Source organism: Lissotriton vulgaris, chromosome 12, assembly GCF_964263255.1.
Source record: "Lissotriton vulgaris chromosome 12, aLisVul1.2, whole genome shotgun sequence".
NCBI classification, from domain to species: domain Eukaryota; kingdom Metazoa; phylum Chordata; class Amphibia; order Caudata; family Salamandridae; genus Lissotriton; species Lissotriton vulgaris.
The window spans coordinates 87,176,733-87,195,501 of NC_141700.1; the positions used below are offsets into that span (position 1 = coordinate 87,176,733).

Genomic DNA, 18,769 nt, shown 5'->3' on the forward strand with positions numbered 1-18,769 from the left:
TGAACCAGGTAATTTTTTGCGAAGTAAAAAAATAATAAATTACATTTCCAGCGTTTCGAAGGTATGCATAGTGTATTGTCGACATACTAATTTCAAATAAAAATATATGAGAATCTCCAACCTTAAAAAAAATATAATTCTAATAACTTTATTAGGATTTTTTTAATGTTATTCTAATATCAAGAAAGATAATATATTTGTATTTCTGTAATATCATAGCCCTCATAAGATGGCAGCCCTCTGTGCATAGCTCTTTAGCTATACAGTAGCCTGTGAATCAGCAGTTCTCGCGAGATCTGGGTTGGAGGTCTCGCGTGTCTTGAGTTCTGCGTTGTGTCGGCTCCCTTAGACTGGAGAAGCCATTTTGTGCGCGAGTCGTAACCGTGCGGACTCTGGAGGTGAGCCGGTCGGAGGCTAGAAACAGCACAGCCCCAAGGACGGAGCTTACAGAGCCAGAGGGAACATCACAGGAGGCTTAGAGCACGCACGGGGACCGTTGACCTGCGACATCCGGTATTAAAACGGGTTAAGAAGACTCACGTTCTGTAGGCCTCTACTTCCTGCACTGCGCTTTCGGCATGGCGGACTCTGGAGCCGAGTCGGGCGCGGCCTCCGACACCGGAGAGAGCCGCAAGCTGACCGACCTCCGTGTGATCGATCTCCGGGCGGAGCTGAAGAAGCGTAACCTGGACAGTGGCGGAAACAAGAGCGCCCTCATGGAGCGGCTTAAGAAGGTGAGCGATCTCTTAAAGGACATAACCTTCGTGTCGAGCTTCAGCGAAGCCCGCATTTATTTTTACGGTTCCGTTTTCTTAAAATGTAAGCGGTCTTTCATTATTGCTGCATGTGCTTTGCCGTTGACTTTTGTTAATGTCGCGGAGGTGGGAACCTATCCAGTATCACCCTTCTCAACTCTAGTTCTGTGGAACCAGATAATTCCAGAATATTGTACTAAATGTCCTGGCACTCAAAGCGAGCTCTCGGGTTCACATACGAAATGTCTTTAAACGGCGAGTGCATCCCCATAAATAGCCCGCCAACACCCTTACATTTGCACGCTACCTTGGTGTGTATTGAACAATGTGTGCCGATGCATAAATTCGCTTTTCCGAAGTGCGATCGTCTGTGTATGTTTTACATGTGTATATATGCACTATAATGGAGCTAGTACTAAATGCGGTTTAGTAATCTAGCCGACGGGTGCGCACAACGCGTCTTTGTGCTAACAGATATACATTAATACAGCAGCAGTACTGTGTATATCCCGCAGGCTTAACGGTGCTCCTCACTGCTACATACATATGCTGTTGAAGCACGTGGGGGTAAAGACTGCTACTTAGCGATCGCCGGCTGCATTGAAATGGCCGACTCGGCCGCCATTATTTGGCGCCTGCCTTACCTCCGTTAGGCGCTGGGCGGCGAGCGCCCGAGGAGCTCTTTTGCAAAAGCTCACGATGTAGTTAATAATTGAGCGTGGTAGAACTGGGACTAGGCCCCTCGTCGTACAGCGTAGTGCATCGCAAGCGCTCCCTAGTGGATTGACATCCTGCAGCAGATGCAAGCATCTCTGGGTCTTGGGCATCCTGTGTAGCCTTCTGTATCTTTTGTGTGGTTATGCAGTTCTGAGTTTTTGGATCTGCCAATCTGCCTTTGCACGAGTTTGGATTGTCGTAATTGTGCAACCTAACTCGCGTCCACGGTGATCTGACTTCGTGTTCCGGTGTGGGTTAAGGGTGTTCTCAGGCAAGAGCACGCGAAAGCTACCGCCGTGGACTTAAACTATGAGTGCCGTTTCAGTACACGCTTTCATCTCCTACGTTTTTCTCCCATTACCCAGGCAATTGAGGACGAAGGCGGAGATCCAGAAGAAATCACGATCGAGGCCGACACCACTGCCAAGAAAACTCCAAGGCGAAGTGGAAAAGGTAAAGTTTGTTCAAAAGTTCAGTTCAAAATCTTCATTCGAATTATTATGAAACCATAAAAGCACATATATAATTATACAATTCATAAAATCCATGAAAATAGTAACAAAAATACAGGTATTTACAATGAGTGACTAGCAGTTCTAATTTGGGCATTTTCCATCATATTTCGAGCACGAACTGCAGTTTTTAGGAAAGTGCAAGCGCGGCAGATTATTTCCTCATTGTCCAATTAAAGCAGCAGCCGATAGTTGGTAAAGTTGGCTATTTAGTCAACTCTGCCTCACGTGTGATTTGGGTGAGGAAGTATAATACAAACTACAATGTTAACTGTTATAAGTGATGATATGGCTGGTTCAAAAACGTACACGCCATTGTCAAAACAGGGAGACTCATGGAAGATTTGAGATGTAACAAAGGCACATCCTATCCTCGGTGGGCCCCTTCCAGGGCCCTTGCTCATCTGCCCCCTGTTAATCCACGCTGTTGAATCCGCCCCTAGATATCCTTGGACTGGGCCACGCCATCCTTCTCTCACCACCTTGGCTGTAGTATTTCCCAGCCCTTGGACTTTCCTCCCGGGCACATTACATTGCCCCCTGACATACCAGCGCGACCTCCAACGTCTTTTCCCTGTGCTTCCCAAAAATGTCACCAATTCAGTATGACTGATGTGAATAATTAATCGGAAACCACAAGTGCCTTTGTTTATTTCAAAACACAAGCACAGGTGCACCACACATCAATTTTGAAACAGAAAGAACTGTAAAGTCCATATCCAGTAAAGGTGTTTTTCAAACTTTCTCTTTTTATTCAATTTCCAGTAGATTAAAAAACGAAATCAAAATTTACAACTTTTCACACGGTACAGCAGACTCGTTTCGACCTAGAGCACTAGATATTAAGTGGATCAATCTCATCCAGAGGCCAGTGAGTAGCAGGCTTCGTTGCTTGTAAATCGTTCCCTGTCAAGTGTTATACAGTATCAAATGTATACACCGTCTATATCACGGGTACTTACAAACTTTCTCTCAAGGACCAAATTTACAGTGTGGTTTGTGTCCGAGGGCCGCACCGGTGGGGTCTGGGGGAGGGGACGGGGCTAGAGCAACAAAAAAAACTGTGACCATGAGGTTGAACACAGGTCCCTGCAGCGGACGCCTTCGTCCACTGCGCTACCAGACCCTATATATATATATATCTGCCTCCCTCCCTGTCTCACTCACTGACTGTCTCAGTCTCTCTCCCCCTCACTCCCCTTCCACCTCTTCCCTCAGTCCCTTCCACCTCTTCCCTTACTCTCCTTTCCCTTACTCTCCTTCACTGAGGAAAGGGGAGTGTGTTTTGAACTGCGACGGTGGGTGCGATTAAGTGTGTACACAGACCCCAGTAAGTATAGAGGGGCTAACACTGGTAGAGGTATAGCAGGTTAGGTGCTGTTAGTCAGAAGGCTCCACTGTCGGGTTCGCCTGTGTACGTGCCTTTGTATATATTTCTTTGTCACTTTCTCACTCTGCGCCTAAGCTGATCTATTTCACTTGTCACCACGGCCGTTCACTTCCTAATGTCACGTGCACCTGATATGATGCATTTGGCACATCAAATATCTTCGAGTCTCCCTGTTTTGTCACTTGAAATTATAGCCAAAAATCAGATCCATAATAAACTGATAGATGAATTGACACAGAAAGGATATTTTCTATTAGCTTAGCAACTTTTAAAAACTTTGCTGGTGACAAGGCAGATCGTGAATTGTACTAAACAGACATTGACACAGCCATGTTCGTTATAATGTGGGACCCTTCCTTTCTCTTTCAGGGCGCAAGTCCGATGAGGACGGCATTGAAGATAATGGTCTTGAAGAGGATGGGGAGGGACAGGTACGTGCAGTTGGTGATTTCACACAACGCGCCGAAATGAGTGGAACGTTTGTTTCATTCTATTTTTCTTTTTCAGGAAAACATGCAGGACATTGACATGATGGATTTTAGCGTCTTAGACGAAGCAGAGATAGATGATGCCGCTCTTGATTCAGGTGATGAAAACAAGGATGACAAAGAAAATCCAGAGGCAGCCGAGGAAGACGAGGTAAAGATTAACCATTTAATTGGATACACATGATGCAGTACCAGGCAGCTCTGAATCTCAGTTCGTCTTGGATGGTCTGTTGAAGTCTCGTATGATTACATAGCCGTGATTTCCTACAATCTGGGCAGTTTTTATGCTGGTGGAAGCGTTTAGAACTTTATGATACCATACGTGTTTTCCAGCTTGGCCATTGCGCTCTCCAAGTAATAATAGAAAGTGCACATTCAGTGTGGTTTTTCCCAGGTAAAATTGCTTTTTAGATCTGCTAAATTTAGCTCGCAGCAGCAAGGACGCCTGGGAGTTGAAGTCTTCCCGATGGACGTAGTCAAATGGCCGTAACTTAATCCACCAGTTTTCTTGATGATCACGGGGGTGCTGTCGGCCACAGGGATTGTGATAATCAGTTTGCCACATAATCCGTCATCTGCTGCGTGTGAGCTGTGCAGATATCAACCGGCTAGCTCAACCGGATCAAAAGTTACCAACACTGCAGCAGCATGTTTTGCATGTCGCTGGTAGGCATTTCGTAGAGTTTGACTATTGAACTTTGTTTAATTATGTATTTGTCTGTCGGAGTGCGACCAATGAGACTAACTTTGCCCAGATAGTGTTAACGTGTAAACAAACCAATTGAGTAATACGTAACGTGTGCCGCATAATTTGAGCTTCTATTTCATGATTCCAGTAAATAATACTTAAAAGGCATCGCACATAATGGAATTCCTGTTCAAATTGCGCCAGAGTGGTGCATTTGACATCTGACTAGTTGATAATCTTGGTGCTTAGTGTGCCAGCAAATGTTGCTCCTTTAGGTAGCTAGAGGACGAGCAGGATTCAATTTTAAGAGTGACTTGTAATTGCGACTCAATTGAACATCCTTATTTATGTGCAGTCATGGGAAAATTCGTCAAAATTGACTTTATTCTCAATAAATATACAATAAAAAAGTACGTTAAACAGTCTGTATCTGCAATAATCCATAACGGTGCACAAGACAATTTATATCAAAAGGGATATTGCTCCGTGATGTCTAATAAATATACTATAGTCCCATTCTATACACAAAAAAGGAAGAACCAAAACCTCAAGGGTCCACTAAGCACTCATACCAACATAGTTGTTGCTTCACAATGTCTGAGATGTAGTGAGATCCCAGCTCTATACACTTGTAAAGTCAAGCAAAGTGAGAGCAGGACATACTCCCAATGGCAGCCCTCTTGATGGGTGAAATCCGAGCCTCCAGGCCATACACCACATGCTCAGGCCTCAGACATGAAATGGAGGAGGCTATGACCTTATGCAGTGAGAAGGGCTACAGAGGAGTCGCACGCTAAATGCGAATTTGCTTTGCCCGTGTTGATTGTCAACACAAAAAAGGTATTGCCACCCTTTTTTGTCTGCGAGAAATGTATTGTGGGTTTTTTGCGCAAGAATAAGCTGCATCTCCCACCTTCTTTGCAGTTATGGGTCCCTCGATTTTTAGGTCGAGCTCGACCTGCAATCAATGCTGCTCGGAACCTATTGTCAGCCGTTTCTGGGAATGAAGACACGAGTCAGGCGTGCGCTTTTCCAGTCTCAGTTTTGAGTGCGCCTCTGAGACGTGCAGACGCACACACAGCCCCTGCTTTTGCTTGGCTTGCATGCAAACACGGCGCACACACACACAGCCAGCCCCCACCCCCTGCACACAGGCGCAGGCACACATACACACGCTGCCGCCCCCCCCCCCCCACAACCCCCCTGCGCGCACACATACAGACACGCATACACCCGCCGCAGCCCCCTACCCCCTGCACACACACACACACCCCCGCCCCCCTTACAACTAAGCCCCACTCACCGCATCGCTGCCACTCCTGACTTAATCAGCCACCGCTGGGCTCTACCTCAGGAATGGGAGCCCCGCCCGCGTCACCAATGCTGCTCTCTGGCACTCCTTGGATGCGGGCTTCACGCAGAAGGCGGAGGTCCCGCCCCACGACTGGCTTCACGCTGCCGAACTTCTGGTTCAATAAATTGTGATTAACAGAAAGAACCGTATTTCCCCTATAAACTGACAGAATTTTGGCCCAACATGTTCCTATTTATAACACTAGTTGAAAGAAAGGTAAAACGTATTCGGCGATATAATCAACGAAGTACAATCCTGGTTTTCCGAGATTAGGAGCTAACTAGTAAACCTTACTAGTGGCTGCTCGTTAGCTAGCTGTGTAATTCTAAACTATACTCCACGCTACAAGCCTAGCGCTTTGAGCAGCTCCTCGAACTGCAGCTGTGGTAGATTAACGAGGCGCCTTGGTGAGGATTGTAAGAGTCTCCACCCTTCAGGCCCGCATGTGAGTAGCCTGAGTAGTTTATTTACCACTTCTGTTTATCCAATCACAATATCCGGTAATTAAATGCAAGTAACACATGGACCTGGGAGACTTGGCAGATGTGCTCCCATCAAGCCTGCACATGCTTCTAAGAGTCAGTCCATGTGAGACCCTCAGTCCTATCTAGCTATTTATTTATTTGCGAATTTATATACTCCGAACATTACCCAAAGGTGTCAGAACGCTTTACATAAGATCCAGTTGCATTACATAAGAAATTTGGATTACATGAGTTGCATAAAAGGTACATACAGCAAAAGTTGCATATAAACAAGTTGCAAGTTCGCACAAGGAAGATAAAAAAACAGTAAAACGTTACATTCACATAGGAGTAGTAAGTACAAAGGTCTACTACAAACGCTAGTGGTTAGAGATATATGTATACAAGTTGCATATTCTCTCAAGAATTTACAGATGTCAGTGTTATTAATGACGTATCATGTTCAGACACCCTCGATTTTTACCTGTCTGCTTTTTATGAAGATTGCCTTCGCATCTTCGGCATAATGCTTTTCTGTTAATACGTCTTTCAGGTTAGCGATGAATGATGCATTAGAGAGGTGTAGAACCCACCCACAGTTTTTTTTGGCTGTACTTTTGTGTATTTAAAATATGAAAAATATAAAGTGGTTTATTGTTTTCAAAGGATGAGTAGATGTCTTTTTCTTTGCTTTCTAGTACTTTTAGTAATTCGTCAATGGAATGAAAAGGACCTCAAGCACTAGGAAAACAACTAGTTGAGCTAGTCGCGTTAGGACGTTAAAAACTGCAAGTCCCAGCATGCTTAGACCTGTTAGCTAAAAAAAGTGGCTGAGAGTCAACTACACGACAATGGGTCATTAATGTCTACAAGGGTACCAACTAGTGCTTTCTTTGGAAAAGCACTGAATAGTTTTCCATTCTTCAAAAAGCATCAGTTTAACATGAATACTCCAACACTAAAGAAAACCTAATAGCCCCTTAAATTCACTACAAATGATCTGCTACACAAACTATTAATCACTTTAAAATAAACTGCTCATAACATACATGATGTAGCAGAATCCATTAGATCTGACATAACTGGTGATGTATATCATCTTACCATTGACATGGGTATAATCTACTTTGTATGGATATGTATCATTATTCTATTGTCTTAAGTCCAGTTGTTTACTAGTTTTACATGTGGAAGTTGTCCGGTGTGAGGTATGGTTTTGATCACAAAGGCACAAATTATTGTTTGTGTAGGGAACTTTAACCAGTACATTTCAAAAGTTTTTAGGTTTTGTGTTGCAACCATAGCGTCACAGTGAAATCATGTTATGTTCGATTTTTTAGAATGCAACAAATACTTAAGGGAAGCACTGGCAAAATGGAGCTAGTAGTCCGCAAGAAAGCATCGATAAGATTGCATAACAAACATTAACAATGCCAATAGGTCTGGTTTTAAAGAAATGTATGATAATATGAAACATTACAAGTAAATAGCATGGTGATGAATAAGGCATGCCAACTTGTTACTCTGACACTCAGATTGCTATGAACGTCAATGAATAGAGGAACAAGTTTGAAAAAGGATGTCAGACTTTAAAAAAAGAACATGTATTTTAACTGTTTGTAATGTTTATATTGCATTACAAATGCTATAGGTGTCACATTTGCGAAAGTTAAAACTATTGGCATTGTAAATGACAAAGCTATTAATTTCGCTATTTTCAAAAGCAACACATAAATAAAAAAAATTCATTTACAATACCAATAGCTCAAACTTTCCTAATGCGAGACCTATTGCATTGCAAATGCTTGTTTTTTATGCCTGTATTTTGGTGGGATGTTAAACTTCGTATTTTGCTCTTCAGAGCGGCAGGTGGCAGCTTTGTCTGGTCGGCCCTCTGACTAGCTGCATAATTTAGTTTGGAAGTCGTATTTTCATGTTACGTTACTTTCAACAATGACCATTCTCTAATGCCAGATTTGTTTGCACCTTTAAGAGCTTAGTGCTGCGTTTGACAAACTGGAACATTCCCGATTGGTGGGCCTAGAACCGACTTTTGGTGGTTCACAAAGGCCCTGGACTATACGCAAGTCAGATTTGAAATAATTAATTAGCCCTGTTTGTGCGCCGTTGCACAATTGCTGCACTTTGTCCATAAGACCAGTTTTAACATAAACCCTTGCAAGTATTTACAAGCAACGCTCCCAGTATTTTTCGCTGCTGTTCTTAACTGCGCAAATCAATGCCAAATCACTTAATTTTATGTTTATATTAAACGAGGCTTGCCATGTGTCTGCTATGCATGTAAAGCCGCTCTTGGTCGTGTTGTCCATAATGCACATCTGCACCATGCTTTAACGCAGATTTGGATCAGGCCATAGCCCATACTGTATTAAGGGTCTTCAAATGTGCTAATATGTTCGAGGCATGAGGGCTGCTGAATTCATATCTGTGCATAGATCGCCACCTAGTGTTGGGTCCGGATGATTGCACATTGTTGTCCTGGAAGAGTCTTGGAAATATCACGAGATAGGTGGCTCCTCCCCTGGACTACAGTGCGCATGGGCATCCTCTCCATCCTCAGATTGTTTTTTTCCGCCATTGGGTTCTGATGTCCTTATCTCGACTCCAGTTTCCAAAACTTGTACTCTTTACTCCTAAGGCCAAAAGGCCTTCACAGCGTCGGTATTGTATCGTTCGGTGCCTGTACCTTTCTTCAATCTACGTCGAAAGACGAAATTTATTTCGACAACACATGCCCAGGCTACATCGACGATGGAACGGACCCCGTTCAAGCGGTGTCCCGTTTGTTATTCGAAATACTCCAACTTAGATGTGCACCCAGTGTGCAATACATGCTTGTCCCCCGACCACGACGAGTCAAAATGTTTCGCCTGCTCGAAGTTCCGCTCGAAGAAAACTATCAAACTTCGACGCGCGGCGAGGCAGTCGGCCCCTGCACCTGCGAACATCTTCGATGCCGGAGACGAAGAGGTCATCCCTGAAGATGAGGAAGACTAAGAAGACGTTCCCGAAGAAATGTCGGAGCAGGACTCAAACTTCGAGGTGGACGAGCAAGCTGAAGAATACGTCCACGACCAAGACGTCGTCTAGGTAGGGGACGACTATGAGGCCCTTGGGGCCGTCTATGACAACTCCAATGGAGAGCAGAGCCCGCCCGCAGTTACGGGGCCTATCACTACCATACCGCCCCCTCCGGCTCCGGTCGAGGCATCGCCGAAAGGCCTTAGCCAAGATCCTTCTGCACGGTCTACAGCCCCGCGCCAAAGCCAGGCTAAGACCCTTTCCAAGGAGCCATCGGTCGATTCCACGAAACCGAAACAGTTGGAGCCGAAACTACTCAAGCTGGTGGTCGGTTCGACGTCGACGCACGTCCAAACAAAGGCTGTCGACGATCCTTCGGCGTCGAAGATGGCCGTCAGCTCCAAGACTGGGTCATCAAAGCAGGCCTCGACCAGCAAGCAAGTCGCCTCGAAGGGCTCTGCGTCGACGACCAAACATGGCGAAGAGCAAAGACCTTCCGTCGAGGAAACGTCTCGAGACCAACCTGTCTGGACTCAAGACTATGCTTGGAAAACGCGCTGAAACAACAACCAAGGATGCCCCGAAGGTGTCGGCAACGTCCAAAGATTGGGGGCCCACCGCGCCGGGAGCTCTATGCGGGCAAGCGAGCGGCCTACACAGCCGGCGAAGGCCCGAATCGGCCACTTCAGGCTCAACCTACGGGCACGGCGCAAATTAAGTTTGGACTTCCGCCTACGGCCCGCCCAAAGCATCTCGAATGCCATGAAACCGCAGAGGCTTCCAAGATGTCGAAGGTGTCCTCCAAGTCCACGCACGAACAGGTCGTCTACCACGAGCCTTCATATGACAACCAGGCTAAACTCATGATTGACTCGGAGACAGGCAGGCTTACCGTCCACAAGCGGAAGGTCGCGCCTGAACATCCGTTGGAAGGTTACAGGATTCCCCTCAAAAAGATGGTCTCATCTACATCTCCTGTTCTTTTTGAGGCTGTTCAGGACTATTCGCAACATGTGCCTCATTCTCCAGCTCGGAGTGAGGAGGACTTAAATACAGACTATGGCCAAATGGCATGCTCTTACCACACAGACCCTGATCAGGATGACTCGCATCAATGGTCAGGACAGGGGATCAAGGCGATGACCCTGATGACCCCCATACAGCTCCGGACTCAGTCCTACAATGTTAAACCATCGCCAACTGAGGACACCGCAGCATTTAATGCATTAATTGAACGTGCTGCCCTTAACCATGACGTCGACATGCATGCCGAACCAGTGGATGAGGATTTCTTATTTGACACCTTCTCAACATCTGAACGCTCCACTAAAACACTACCCATGCTTAAAGGGGTCCTCAAGCATGCGACAGGACATTTTCAAGGAGACAACCAAAGCCAGGGGGGCTCTACAGTCCCAGCAGTTTCAGGGCACTTCCTTTTGTCGCTCCGGTAACAGGGGAGCCACAAGAGGACAGGCTCTACAGCACTCCCAATACGCCACGGGCAACATGCAGTCTACCTACACGAAAAACACCAGGGGTGGATACCGTGGGAACGGCGCCAAAGGGAGAGGACGCGGCAATAACAAAGCCAGATCCTCCGCTCCCAACAAACAGTGACTTCTTGTCACTGCCCCCGACCATCTAACACCTGTCGGGGGAAGTCTCCAGCAGTTCCTGCCTCTCTGGGAAGACATTGCCTACCCAGGATACACAAAACCCTGTCTGGGATGGTGCTAGCACCGCCCCGACACGAAACCCTTTGTCTAAGCTCCCCTCGCTGGAAGGACTCCCAGCTGCAGGGGGTCAGACTTGTGTCTGTGGTGGCAGCATCCATTTTGTGATGCTGAGGCTCGAGTTAACTTTAACCGGGGTTCACAGTTACACACATGTCATGTCCCTCTAGAAGGGTGGAATGCTAACCCCGTCGCCAGAATTGGCGAGGGGTTAGTATTCCAATTCGTATGACACCTTACTCGACATGTTTTGATAAAGCGATACCAAAGATAGCATTTAACCGTGAGGATTATAATGCACTTAAGAGTATATGGTATGCGTTATCATGGAACAGCTATTAGGACTTGGTTCCGCAAGCTGCAAACGGGCTCAGCTCATGCCAGAGCACCATCTCACACGATTCCAAGCACTCTGCCTTCAGGATTGTCATGGCCTGCCATAGGAGTGACTGATAGGAATATGTGCGTCCATTTTAGGGTTAGATATAGGTATACTATATCTAAAGCAAAGGGTGGTTTCACCACCTTGCCCCAGCTGTCGTGCAGCCAGTTGTGTCAGATTTAGATGGCCAGCCAGGGGTGGCATAATACATGCTGCAGCCCCTGGTAGGTCCTGGGTACACCTATGCCCTGAGTTACAGGATCTGATAAGGTGGCCCAGTACCAATTGGAAATGTACCTAAGGTACATGGAATCCATTTTAGAGAGAGAGCAGTAGGCCTGGGGTCCTGATTGGCAGGGTCCCAGGCCAACTAAGTCGGAAAACCAGCAAAACACCAGGCAAAAAGTTGGGGGCAACCATAGTCAGGTATCCACCTTCCTACACCCACAACCGCAGTCTCAGGGCAATGCGATATGGATGAACTGGTCAGGCAGATTTGCGTACGCTTTTCCGCCAGCCCCCCCTCATACCTCTGGTAGCGCGCAAACTGCAACAGCACTCCATGACACTCATCCTGGTCGCTCCAACGTTTGCACGGCAAGCTTGGTACACCACGTTCCTGGAACTTTCAGTGGTGCCTCACCAGCGGCTGCGCCTCACTCCCAGCCTCCTCACTCAGAGCCATGGCGACATTCAGCACCCAGATCCCCAACAGTTGAACCGTGCGATTTGGCTCCTGAGGTCATAGAGTTTGGATACCTGAACTTGCCTCCTGAGTGCAAGAACATCATCAAGGAGGCAAGACGACCGACTACCAGGGCCTGCTATGCAGCCAAATGGAAGCGGTTTGTTATTTACTGCTCCAACAATGACATTAATCCGTTGGACGCATCTACGCAAAACATCATGTTACTTATTGCATCTGTACCAATGCAACCTGGCATACAGTTCAATCAGGATCCATTTGGCAGCCATAGCCGCTTACCTTCAAAACAGGCAGCACCTTTCCGTTTTCAGGGTGCCTGCCATTAAAGCCTTTTTGGAAGGACTTAAGAGTTATCCCTCCCACACACCCCCCTTCACCAGTCTGGAACCTAAATATCGTTCTCACCAGACTCATGGGGCCACCCTTTTAGCCACTCCATTCCTGTGAAATACAGTTTCTTACCTGGAAGGTGGCCTTCCTAATAGCTATTACATCGCTGCGGAGGGTCAGTGAGCTGCAAGCCCTCACAATTCAGGAACCCTACCTGCAAATTCATGCAAATAGGGTGGTGCCTCGCACCAACCCTAAATTCAAACCAAAGGTGGTTTCGCAGTTCCACCTTAACCAAAACATAGAACTGCCAGTTTTCTTTCCTAACCCTGACTCAGTGGCAGACCGAGCACTGCACACCTTAGATGTCAAAAGGGCTCTCCTGTATTACATCGACAGGACAAAAGACTTTCGAAAGACTAAACAGCTGTTTGTTGCCGTCTCTCCACAATATAAAGGCAACCCCATCTCCAAGTCTGGTATAGCCAGGTGGATTGTTAAATGCATCCAGATCTGTTATCAAAAGGCTAAGCGCACGTTAACAGTCCCCCCACCCCCCAGAGCGCATTCCACACGCAAGTTAGGGGCTTCCATGGCTTTCCTGGGTAACATTCCACTAGAGGATATATGTAGAGCAGCCACATGGACCACCATACATACATTTACCAAACACTACTGCGTAGATGTACACTCCAAACAGCAAGCTGCTGTAGGACAGGCTGTTCTCAGAACTCTTTCAGACTGCTGCAGCTGGCACGGGCACCCGCCGGTAAGGATGTAACTGCTATTTATTCTATGCACAGATATGAATTCAGCAGCCCTCATGCCTTGAACGGAATATGCTACTTACCAGTATGCATCTGTTCTTGGCATGAAGGGCTGCTGACATTCATATCGCCCACCCTCCTCCCCGGTGCCTGTCGCAGCTGTAGCTCTCAGAATCATTTTCAGGCATGGTCATCACTTTCAGTATTACACTCCATCTCTGCCACAATGGCGAAAAACAATCTGAGGATGGAGAGGATGCTCATGCGCACTGTAGTCCAGGGGAGGAGCCACCTATCTCGTGATACTTCGAAGACTCTTCCAGGACAACAATGTGCAATCATCCGGACCCAACACTAGGCGGCGATCTATGCACAGATATGAATGTCAGCAGCCCTTCATGCCAAGAACAGATGCATACTGGTAAGTAGCATATTCCTACAGCTATGGGCACCTAGTTATTTCAGAAGATTGCTTCAATGAATGGAATGCCACAGGCCATATACTCAAGTGCAGGTAACCAAATGGCACTTCTATGCGTTTGAAGGGGTTAACCTGTTAATTCCCTTTTTGTTAGGCCAGCTAAATATTCATGGCCGCCTGACTGCAAAAAAGAATTGTGTAAGTTACTAAATTGGATCAAACTGATTCTTTTAGCGAATAGTTGTTAATAAAGCCGGACACTTAACTTTTCTAAATATTTTATTGTCCGATCGTCTAATTGTCCATCCTTGCAGTTGTGTAAGCAAAGTTTGCTATACACCACTGACTGATTTTGGTGATCTGAACTGCGGCTAGCAAAAGTTTCGTTTACAAACAAAAAGGGGGTGAGGCAGAGCTTGCATTTTTATCTTCGTGTGAGACGTTCTGGACACCTTATTGGAAGTTTACCATGCCTCCTGTAAAACTATACATTAAATTTACCATGTATCTCTATTTCAACAGGGTAGTTTTTTTTTTAACCCCCTCCACTAATTTTTCCCGGGACTGCAAAAGCTATTTCCAGAAGATCTTGTTGACACCTCGACACCCACACTAGAATGAGCAATGCTAGTTCCCGTACTGAGAACATATTACCAGATCATGGCTCAATCTGTTAACGCCACATCTTATGAAAACCTACTCCTGGGACGTTTCTCACCTCCAATGCAGTGTCTGTCTAAACAATTTGAAGCACTGGAATTTCTCATCTTGTTAGTGTCTGTTCTACTTGGATTGTATTTTCGTCACCCACTTGAAAGTTCCTCTCTGAGGCTTGTGAGCCATCCGCTGGACTATCCCTCTTCATCCGACTCATGTTATTGGTTCATGAATCCTAACCGTGGACACCTTGCCTTCTGAAGTACTCCACATCTATGGGAGCTTCAACGCAGTCGACCACACTCTAGAAGTATGCATGGATTTGAGTCTTGCATTGGTTCACTGGCCTTAAGTTGTCTGGATGTGCCCCTCAAGCTTCCCGGAATACCAGTCCCCTGCGGAGAATCCCCCTCTTCAACATTCATCTGGGAACCCTTGGCCTAAACTCGGGCACTAACTTCAAGTCCATAATTCCAAGGCATGGAGCGGTACTTAAATCAACCACCTATCTTAAGTACAAGCATTGGACAATGCAACTATATTAAAGTCTGGTCACCGGACATTAAACTATGCATATCCCCTGTTATCCGCGAACAAAGTAAAATTGACTTCTCATGACAAACACATTATTCAGACCCCAGTTCGATGAAGAGTGCATCATAAAAAAAACAATGGTGGGTATCGGCCCTCTATTTTAAAGGAGAACCCACGTGAACCCTCACCACACTGGCTTCCATGAAAGGCACCCTACCTGCTTAGGCTCCTCCCATTACTTTAAAGTCATCACATCGGTCCAACAGCGAAGGATGCTTATCAGAAACCAACTACATTCCTTTGAAGGGCACGAGGTGCACAGCTTACAAACTGGAGAAAATCACAGGTGTGCTTTGACGCAAGGAGCCACCACCAAGGATTAACAAATGGACCTGCAATTCTGAAACAAACCAATGGTGCATCCACTGCGCACTACCAAACGCCACCTTTAGGATTTGCTTATGCTCTCTGCTCCATCTGGGCACTTCTCTCAGCTCAGAGCTCCTTGGTTCCCCTAGTTGGGTTTGCGCCTCTTATGCCAGGTATCATTCCCAGACACGGCCTGCATCTTAGTATTGTATCACAAGGCACACCTTCATTCTAGAACAGTGTCCTTAATTAACATGTGTAGCTACACAAGGTGGTTGATCGCTTTGTATGGAGTTATTTCAGCAAAAGGGAATGATGTTACTTGGAATCTTTAAACTGACCGTTGTTTCTCTTTTTCTTTCGCAGGAGGCTGATGAGGACAGTGAAGAGCCAGGTACTGTTTGTATACATATTTTTCTAAAGTTTTGCTTTCTTTTCTTAACCACTACACCATATCACCTTATTAAAGTGCCTCTCTTTTTCTATCCTTTCTGTAATGGACTATTCACATCGAACACTGCTCATGGAGATTGGAAAACAATATCACCAGATCTGTAAACTTTTATTTTGCTAGGCATCTGGTGAACCAAAACTTCTTTATTTTTTATGGTAAACGTCAGAACATAAAGGGATGGATTTCCCTTCAAGTTCCACAGATCTGGTCATATTTAAAGAACATCCGTTGTGAATTTTATTTCTTGTAGCTGAAGTAGGGTAGAGAATGAGAAACCCCAGGATTCTGGAAGACAAAGAACACACGTCATAGGAACTTCATCTGATAACTTTTTTCGTGGACAGAAAAACCACTGTCGCCGCTGGAAGATTTTCTAATTTGGATACGTGCATTCTAAACCAAATTTACAGGAATGGGGAAGTGAGCTATCGAATTGGTAAATAATTAAGCACCTGGAACTTCAGAAGATATGTGGATGAAGTTTTCAGCTCCAACTTTCTGAAGAACTTGAAGATCGATCAGCAGTTACATGTGTGAACATTAGGGAATAGCCTTCTTTGGTCTTAGTTTAATACTCCGTTTTGTTGGAATGCGTATAAATGTTGTGTGCTGAGATTTTCCAATCTCTGTGTAGCTTTAAGTTCTTTAGTTAGTGTGGCAGCCTTGCCAGTTCCAAGTTTGTGATTGCTGTATTTCCCTGGTAATTAAACCTTGTGCCATTCTATTCCTGTTAAATCCGTAGAAAATGAGAAAAAGCACGACACTTTGGGGGAAACTTGTAAATCTGAACCACTTAAGGAAGACACTTCCGAAAAGGAGCAGACAGTCACACAGGATGCAGGAGCTGTGAAGACCGTCAAAAAGAGCGCAGAGAACAAATCAACGGACAGTACTTTAGAATTAGACAAAAAATCTACACAGGCTGCTGAAACCAAGGACGACGGTGATTCTTTGGAAGTTGAAGGCAAGGAGGCAAGTGAAAAGACAGATGAAGATAAAAAGGACTCTGATCAAGTAGTTGTAGATAAGAAAGCGGATCAGAGTAGTGAAGTTATTGAAGACTCCACAGAGGAAACATCGAAAACATCGGATATGGACGAAAGCAAGGCTAGCGAAGAGAAAACTGAAGAGGAGCCGAGTGAAGAATCTGCTTCTAAAGAGTCCTCTGCCAAAGAGGGTGATCAGAAAAAGAGGTTTGTCGTTTTCTCAGTTCTAGACCCAACGCTAACGGTCTTTAATGATACGAATGAGATGTTTCCTTCGATTGGCCACCCTCATTGATGCTAACTTCACGTTAGTACTCTAGCTTATTTAAACAGTCCAACTTCATTTAACTTGTCACAATATTCCAAAATTCTACCTTGCCGTAGTTTCAACAGTAATGCAATTAATTATCCTTTGGAAAATCTGATGTGGGTGAATATTTACTTATTTTAAGTAATTGCCGTTATAATGTATTTACATTGTGTCAGTTTTTATTGTGTTACTTACATGCGATTTTGTCTATAGTTCTACCGAGGAAGAAGCTACTGCTGAAACGCCAACCAAGGATGAGAAAGGCAAGTTTTCTACCCTCATTTGTTTGTGTTCGGTGGGAAGTGCAAATTTAAGTGTGTATGACGGGCCCTTAATTTTAAAGACTTTTTTTCCAAGTGGGCGTAAACTAATGCTAATGGTGCATATATTTCCAGGCATACTCACTTATTGAGTATGCCTGGAATGATTTATACATAAAGCGGACCCTCTTATTACCGCTGTTGGTAGTCTGCAGCTGTACCTAACTAATTCAGTGGATGGAGTAGGCCAGTAATACTTATCAGCAATGTTCCCTCTAATTTCTTTCCTCTATGTGCGGCAATGAAGGTGCTCCGTGCACTGCAGCGAAGGCTGCATGCGCCAAAGACCAGCAATAACTTAACATACAAGCATGTGCGGTGTGCAAGCTACCAAAATCAGTGGTTAGGGTGCCGCTGGCCCGATAAGCAAACCACAAAAGAATGCCATTCATACCCTCTTTGGTTGGTGTTAAGACACCCATTTGCTTTAGCTTGCAGTAAGAACACAAATCGTCCTAATAAAAGTGGCAAGTGCCTATTTAGAAACTGGCCCAGATTTACTCACTTTTAGCGCTGAGTTAGCATCCCAAAAGTGACACCAACCCAGCAAACAGTGTTGTGGTAGGATTCACTGTTCAAAATTATCATGATTTATGTGCGAAAGTGGCATTCAGTAACGCAAAGTAGCAGTTGGACCTACCATGCGCTACTTTGCACTAAAATGGTCTACCATGGGTGGTACATAAGTATTTTCCGTGGGTTTTGAGACCAATCCCGATCTGGTAACATTAATACACATGGATTTGAACCCAAAAATTAAATCTACTTGAGGCAGGCTACTAGAATTGTGCAATTCTGCGGCTGTGGCCTCTTCATAACTATGAATTTGCTAAGTGTTAAGCAATCTATCATCTACTGTATAATCTGCTGATTTTAACCCCCAAAAATAGTTTCTAGTGCAAATGAATCAACAGATACCAAAACTGACTACAAGTATTGCCGCAAAGTGGAAGACCTTTCGCAAATGGTGATTGGTCACCTAGTAAGTAAGTAAAATATCTTTATTCGATTGTTTGCATATAACAATCATAAAAGTACATATCATAAACATTAGTCATAAGGTACAGTTTGTGCGAAAAATAAAATATATTACCACATCAACATGAGCACAAGCGGAAATTTCAAATTTGTAGTTTAAAAACAGTAAAAAATACAATGTTAAAAAGAAGAATCATATCGGGAACAGCGTTGATTAACCTTCCATGCTTTTCCTGTGTTTAAGTGCAAGTTTCAAAAAACTACATAAGAACAGGGTGCTGTCGCTATTTAGCATTTGAAGGTAATAAAGTGCTGGTCTGTACTGTACAAAATGGAGCCGTTGTAGTAAAGGTTTTAAAAACAATTTACGAGGGACTATATAATATGAGCAGAAAAATAAAAAGTGAGC

The 18,769-nt window shown here is 44.9% G+C and overlaps 1 protein-coding gene across 2 annotated transcripts in view; it reads left to right on the plus strand.

The window, feature by feature from the left end:
• The first annotated feature begins 347 nt into the window (after positions 1-347).
• LOC147673427 (scaffold attachment factor B2-like) overlaps positions 348-18,769 on the plus strand; it is a 57,543-nt gene continuing 39,121 nt past the window's right edge. For both annotated transcript variants that reach the window (XM_086947289.1, XM_086947290.1), the window contains exons 1-7: positions 348-734; positions 1,838-1,925; positions 3,744-3,805; positions 3,882-4,013; positions 15,679-15,706; positions 16,509-16,959; positions 17,276-17,325. In XM_086947289.1, the coding sequence (XP_086803415.1) occupies positions 579-734; positions 1,838-1,925; positions 3,744-3,805; positions 3,882-4,013; positions 15,679-15,706; positions 16,509-16,959; positions 17,276-17,325 (967 nt within the window). In that variant the 5' untranslated portion in view covers positions 348-578. The remainder of the gene's footprint in view (positions 735-1,837; positions 1,926-3,743; positions 3,806-3,881; positions 4,014-15,678; positions 15,707-16,508; positions 16,960-17,275; positions 17,326-18,769) is intronic.